A 7,519-nucleotide genomic window follows, 5' to 3' on the forward strand; every position below is an offset into this window, starting at 1 on the left:
AGAGGGTCAGGCCGGCTCTCCCCTGACAACTTTTCTGTGCAGATCGGCTAGAGCACCAGAAATTGCAGGAAAGATCACCCGATCAGTTTTTACCGTATCGCATATAACATCCAAATTGAGTTGAAAATCATGGGATAGCCTTATTTAATCATTTGGAGTCTGAACATAAAATTTCGTCCAAATCTAACACCTTTTCAAATTGAGCGGAAAATCATATGATGACCTTATCTAGCCATTTGGAGTCTGACATCTTCCCAGATTGTACCTCATCCAAAAATAAATAAAATAAAATAAAATAAATGAAAAACAAAATATTTAGATAATCTAGAATTTTAAAGTACTATCTTAAATGGATTAAATTATCTGGCTGACATGGATTCTTAGCACCACGTGAATATACGTAAATTACCTCAAAAGAAAACTTATTCAACCATTTTGAACAAAAACTTTAACGTATAGCAAATGAGACCTAAACACAAGTTCTTTGTCAAAGTCACGTATAATTTTTATCAATGGTACTTTGTAGTGTATATTAGAAGAAACGCATCCAACTCATTATCAAAATGTTCATAAATGATAGAAATGAAATTAATGATCAACCCAATTTTTGAAATTGATCAATAAAAGAGGCCAATGATAAACGTACCTAATAATACCGCATTTCAAAGGCTTCTGTGTAATCCTTGAGGTTTGTGGGAGAAATGGCAGGTAAGAAGAATCATGAAAATGGCAATCTTTGATGAGATAATACCTTATCGTTTCTCTATTGAAACTGCTTAAATTGGGCTTTCCATCTAAAATAATGTATGCTATTGTTTTATTTTCTCTATGTACATTTAATTTGATGGAAAAACCTATATAGATTAATTCTTCCATACTGAGGCCATTACTTTTATCTTACCCTTTTTGTAATTTGCAACGAATGCGATGTGAACTGTTTGTATTTATCTATTAATTGTATTGATTGCAAGATTGTCATATACAGATGTCGTACCTTTCTCTTATTAAGAGAGGGAAAAAAAGAATCTAAAAGCCTTTCTTCAAAGCAGCCTCATCCTACAGTTAAAAACCATGATCGCATGGGAATGCGTAGGAGATGCCTTCCCACCCTTCCCAACATTATATTATAGTATAGTAGTATTATAATGTGTTAATATATTATAAAAATTTTTTTGGGAGTGAATTATAATATATTAGTTTTCAAATTCCATTTGGTTTTGGTTCTAGAGTTGGATTCGGATTTGAACCAAGAACTGAAGTGAATCTGAAATTCAATACTCAAAATGAACGGGATTTTATTCAGTTGGGCTTATTCAATTTTCAGTTTCAGTTCAAATTTGATACCCTTAGAGGCATCTCTAACTAGCAAATGTGCCTCTTTAACAATGTCTCAAGAAATTTGAACAAAATACAAAATAAAAAAGCATCTAACAAAAGGAATAAATGTTATCAACTATGCCCTAGTCACCCAATCTAAAAAAGAGTCAACTCTCTAAAGCTCTAAAATGACTGAAAAACATATGAAACCACCAAATGTGAGATACGAATGAAGTCTTTAAGCCATAAGGATCCAGTGGATGCTAGGGTATATTTTTTATTTTTCTTATAAGTGATTGATAGGGTATATAAATAAGGCAGTAGAGCGACAAGACACTGATGCAAGCGATCGAGATATATCGATAAGACTTTCTTTGACCAATATGAAAATGGAAGAAAGGTCAAAAAAAGTTGCCTAATCATGTGCCCTTGGATCAAGATACAAGGGTGCATGAAATTAAAGCTTTACACCTCCTTTGAAATAAAAAAATTTAATTCATATTGATGTTCTTACACTCAACTTCATTGGCTCCAACACAATCAAACAACGATCTTTTACCAAGGAATAATAGTCTCTTTTTTTTTTCTTTTTTTTTTTCTTTTTTTTTTGGGTAATGGAAATAATGCCCTAACGGACCAAATGATCAATATAAAAGGAATTATATTCCCACTTAACAGTCCGCAGGAAACGCCCTTCTCCTCATGGCCTGAGGTTCTTGCCATCATGCATCCTCTCCAACACATAATCCCCCAATACTCTTCCCTGGTTGAATCTTGTACGTCCACTAAGAATCTAAACACCCTAAGAAAAATCCACGCACAAATCGTGACCGTGGGAATCTCCCACCACGACTTCATCAGAGCGAAGCTCGTGTCTTCCTACGCCGCTTGCTCACAGATGCACGAAGCTGCCTTCATCTTCTCCCGCACAAACCGTCAATCCACCTTCCTCTACAACTCCATGATCAGAGGATACGCTTCTCTCAACCTCTTCCGTCAAGCCCTCGCCGTCTACCGTCATATGCTCCTCGCCGGCAACCAACACGACCGGCGTACATTTCCCTCCGTCCTCAAATGCTGCGCCGGCCTCTCCGCACTCCACCTCGGTTGCCAGGTACACGTGGCCGTCTTAGCCCACAGCTTCACCGACGACTTGGCTACCTCCAACGCGTTAGTGACGATGTACTCCAAGTGTGGTGACCTGAGGACCGCTCGCCAGGTGTTCGACGAAATGACTGAGAGAAACTCGGTCACTTGGTCAGCAATGATAGCTGGGTACGGTATGCACGGGCGATCCACGGAAGCTGTGCGGCTGTTCGAGGAGATGCTATATGTGGGCGAGTCGCCAGACGCAGTTACCTTCACAACGGTCTTGACGGCGTGCAGTCACGGAGGGTTGATGGAGTTGGGACGGAGGTTGTTTGAGATGATGGAGGAAGGGAAGTTTGGGGTGGGGCCTGGGTTGGAGCATTACACGTGTATGATAGATATGTTGGGTAGAGCTGGACATGTGGAGGAGGCGGAGGCGTTGATTGAGAGGATGGTGGTGGAGCCCGACGAGGCATTGTGGGGTGCGTTGTTGGGAGCATGTAGGTTGCATGGGAAGATAGAGGTGGCTGAGAGGGTAGCCGAGAAAGTCTATAGCAAAAGGCTCTGGATAGCATCTCAGTGAATCATTCATGTCATATATGGTGGAAAGCCCACCCCAAAAGCATGAGTTGAGAGTACTGGCTTTTTAGATTAACAAATCTTGATGGTATGATTATTACTACTCTGGGTGATTATCTCTTGGAGGTATGATATTTAGTTCTTTTGGAGACTATCTTCTGGAGGCATTTCCATGAAGGATTTATTGAAAAAATGGGTGAATGTTTATCGTACTTGTGGATTCTAATATGGGCAACCACAATTTATCTGGCACATCTTTTTTTTTATGTGAGTTGTCAAAGTGAATTTGGGCGACTAGCACTTTGGGTCTTGCATACCGAATGCTTATTTGCCACTTTCTTACGGAATGTAATTATATATCTTTTGAATTCTAAAATTATCCTTGACAACAATCTCAATAAAATTTTTTTTTTCGAACTTCATCCTTATATGCTATTTTATATGGTCGCATAGGAATAATATCATATTCAAAAAAGAAAAACCAAACCCTCGTGTTATTCTATCACCTGCATTATGGTGGATTAATTAACTCTAATTAACCAAAACACCATGCGTCCCCTCATTCACAAGTACCTCCCTTTCGACCAAATCCTACAAATCTTTGCCTTCCAAACTTTGATTTTATCATCATGGTCTGTGCCACTGCCTCTAATCCATGTCATAACATTTTTGGTCGGGCTACTTCTTTTTTATATAAAAGAAAATATATCTCATTCACTATTGATTATTTGATGACAGGAATCTCTATTGAAGAAAGTACACGAGTTTCTTACTTGAAAGCTGAAGGGTTGGCACATTAAGGAAGTTTGGAGTAATTCTAAAGAATTAGAACACCTATTTATTTACCATACATCCACATCATGGCCTTGTAGCATTACCCCCGCCCCCTCTTCTTAGGTATCTATGACCTTTTCCCCGCCATCTGTTTTTGGCTTAGGCCCAAAAATGACGTAGTTGTTCTTTTGCTCAATCAGCCCAACCTTTGTGTCAATATGTTATTCAGGCATTAATGTTCTCAATACTTTAATTTAAAATTATCTTCTATTTCATCAATATATATATATATATATACACACTAGTCTTGATTATTTTTTCCCCTTTATTTTGTGTTTGTCCTTTTTAATCTTCAGTCCCTTATATATTTTTTTTTTTTTGCGAAAATAAATGTTCATTACATTCCAAGTTTTCGAAGTGGGGACTCTTTCTGACACCTTTCACATAAAGAACTAGGGGTTCATTTTGATATCTCTCTCTAGCAAAATGTGGGCTCCTTACCTAATAAATATGTCGTCCACCCTCTTATTGGTACTCTAACATCTTAGGAAATCTCTACCTTTCAATAATTTTGAGTAGTAGAAATTCTTGTATCACATTTTTAATACATACTTCCTTAAAGAAGTATATGTATTTGGGAGTTCTTGACCTACTAAAGGGACTCCCACCAACCAAAAAAACCCCTTGCCATCCAGCAAAATAGGTGGCACTTGTGATACACAACTGACAAGATGAAAAGTGATGAGAGGGACTGGGTAACTTCTATAGATATAGATAGACAGATTAGATAGATGTAGGTACATATTTTCCTAATTAAAGTGGGGTGAACTAAGAAGTTGTAACCTTCTTTTAATTGTCCGTTATTTTCTTCTCAAAAGTTCTTTAAAACGAGTAAAAAAAGGGTTAAAAGATAATTTGAAAGTGACTTACCATGCTATCAACAATTATTATTGGCTTACATTTTTTCTTTTCAAGTACACAAGTGAAATTATAAGATTATCCTAGAAAACTATCTATACTAAAAAGGCAAAAAAGAACTGTTACAACTTCTTCACCAACATCGTTTACACCAAGATTTTCATGATTGGATTGTATAAGAAGTATAAATATACATACAGAGGATAAGTAGATTCAGGTAATGTTTGCCATGGGCCATTGAACTGTTCTGTTTGGACTAGAAAACCAAATTGCTCCACCCCTAGCATGTCTTCTTCATAATTATTGACTAGGCAAGGCAAGCAGGTTTGGTGGGTAAGGGCAGAAGTACTGTTGGTTTAGAGTAGCCCATGGGTCCAACCCTTATTTCTGAGCCCATCTCATTTAATATTTGTTTTGCTAGGACAGCCCATGAACAGCAACCAAGCTTAGATTTCAGAAGGTTCAGTTGGCCAGGATGGGCCAAGAGAAGGACCACTATCTTTGCTTGCTGCTCTAATCCCCTAAGTACTCTCATTAGATTGACTCCTTCAACAGTTTCATCAACCCATGTCTTAGTAGAATACCACATTCCACATTATATGGAAGTCGTGTCCATGAAGTGGCTGCATAAATAATTAGCCACAGAATATATTCTGATCCTCTGTTCTTGTTCTTGTTCTTAGTACTAATAATCAATTAACTATCCTTTCGCATTAAATCTTTCTGTAAAGTCATCGACACATTCATATTTACATCGAAATGAATTAAAATTATCTATTACCTTAGGTGCTTATAACCTTCTAACATTTAGGAAGTTGAGAGTCCAAAACCATTTCTAGCATTTTTATATTTCGATTTGATTCGCATCCCCCCTTAATAATCTAAAAAATTTTGGTTGTTATTATCAAGCTTCAATCTATGTATGTTACTTCCAAGGGTATGTCTTAATCATTAATGAAAGGCTTGATATTATTGCTTAAATAACCGAACATTCAACTTGTCAATTTTTAGGTGGAACAGAGAATTTTTAAACACGAAATGACTTAAGAAGAGCTTAATGAACTTGTTAAATGATAGATTTAATTGATCTCTTTTTTTTTTTTTTTTTGTTGACAAACTAAAGTAAGTTAGCTGTGATTTGGATGTTGGAAATATATTATTACTTGGTTTTGGGGTTCTAGTATATTAACTAATATATGATTAATATAATGAATTTATTAGTTGTGATTCTATCATTAAGTGTCCGGATTTATCATTAATAAAATGAGGAACAACTTAACCTAATCATGATTCATTAATAATATTTAATGAAAAAAACAAAATAGAGTTGACTCCATCGAATCCTGGGCCTTGCGAGTTGGAAGAAGAGTTGATACTCCATAGAGGCATGCTCCCCTACCTTGATTTCTGGCTAATGGTCGGTCTCAACTCTCAAGCAAGGTGAGTTTCCAACTTTCCATCTCTTCTTTCTATGTTTTTTGAGGAAAGGATCAATCTTTGTTTTTCTGTGAATGGCTGAAGCCATGACTTTCTGACTATCATTTCTATGATCTTACTTTTAGTTTTATGGAATATAGAGATTGTGGGCTTTAGTGAAACCCACCATTGATGCCACTGAAGCTTTGGGAGGAAAAAAAAAAATAGAACTTTAGTCCTTTTCAATTAAGAAAGAAAATAGGAATTTAAGAAAGCTATAAATCATCAACTATAGTAGCATGGTACAACATTGATACAATATCTAAGGGGACTAAAGCTTCTTAGTGGCTACAAACAGGGTTGTTTATTAAATGCATCGGGTGCCTTCACCCTCCCAATGTTAAAAGTACTGTTGTGCAGAGCCCAGCTCTAGCTCTTATTCTCAGCATTACTGATAGAAATTTATAACCTCTAATAATTTAGGGAATTCTCACAGGGTTAGATGGAATAGGCATTATATATTTGATTGACCAAGAGATTGTTGCTTGGCTGCATGGCCTCTAGATTAGTATGAGGTCAATGAGAGCTCGTTCGGAGGCATAAATAAGAATGAATTTTTCCTTACTTTGCTGGAGTCGGACAATAATTTTGTATACAACCATGTCTAGGCATAGGGACCACACGAATACATGACTAGGCCAGCTTTCTTTTTCCCATATCTGATATATGCCAAATCGATTTGTTACTCCCTCACACATATTGAGAAACATTATTTATGATTAATGAGGAGAACTCATGGGTTGTGAGGGATATATTAAATCTTCCCATAATCCATGGGTTGGATAAGGGTCAAACCGTCATGTTATCAATAGTGCCTTCTTAGCGAGGGAGTCAAAATTGTTGTTAGCCCCCTTAGAACATACACAAAAGTACAAGAAACAAATTAAAAAAAAAAAAAAAAAAAAAAAAAAAAAATCACACCTTTATTGTCAGATTCAAAAAGCCTTAGAGGATTATCGAATCACTTCCTCAAGAGAGCATGTTTGGCGGCCAAACACCAAATCATTTGGTGATAACCATAAAAATCAGCAGCTCTACCTGATTGGAAATTAAATAGATGGTAAGAATTCTTATGTAAGTAGACACCATTTTTAGCAGCACCTCATACTGACCAGTCTCCTTGAGGAAATAATGTTAGTTTGATGTTCAACATGACCAATACATCACAGAAGAGCAGCCTTCAAGACATGTTGGTCTAAAAGATACTACGCCATGCCCAACTTGGTGGACGACCTATGCTAGCCAACAAGAATTGGGAGTGAGGGTGGTGGTATATAGCCTTAAGGAATTTCTCTAGTAAAGAATCTGGTTTATTCCATAACCCCCAAGCAATTTTGGAAAACAAAGCTTTGTTACGAAGGATTTG

General features: G+C 36.7%; 1 protein-coding gene across 1 annotated transcript; it reads left to right on the top strand.

The window, feature by feature from the left end:
- Positions 1-1,895: 1,895 nt before the first annotated feature.
- On the top strand, positions 1,896-3,990 carry LOC122093524 (pentatricopeptide repeat-containing protein At3g46790, chloroplastic-like). Its single transcript, XM_042663872.1, has 2 exons — positions 1,896-3,111; positions 3,724-3,990. Exon 1 carries the CDS (start codon positions 1,958-1,960, stop codon positions 2,987-2,989), a length of 1,032 nt encoding a protein of 343 aa, XP_042519806.1. The 5' UTR covers positions 1,896-1,957; the 3' UTR covers positions 2,990-3,111; positions 3,724-3,990.
- The last annotated feature ends 3,529 nt before the right edge of the window (positions 3,991-7,519 follow it).

The sequence above is a fragment of the Macadamia integrifolia genome, chromosome 11 (assembly GCF_013358625.1).
Source record: "Macadamia integrifolia cultivar HAES 741 chromosome 11, SCU_Mint_v3, whole genome shotgun sequence".
Lineage (NCBI taxonomy): Eukaryota > Viridiplantae > Streptophyta > Magnoliopsida > Proteales > Proteaceae > Macadamia > Macadamia integrifolia.

Bases quoted from the DNA above. Each gene is read 5' to 3' on its own strand.
- LOC122093524 (XM_042663872.1), top strand. From the start codon at position 1,958: ATGATCAATATAAAAGGAATTATATTCCCACTTAACAGTCCGCAGGAA.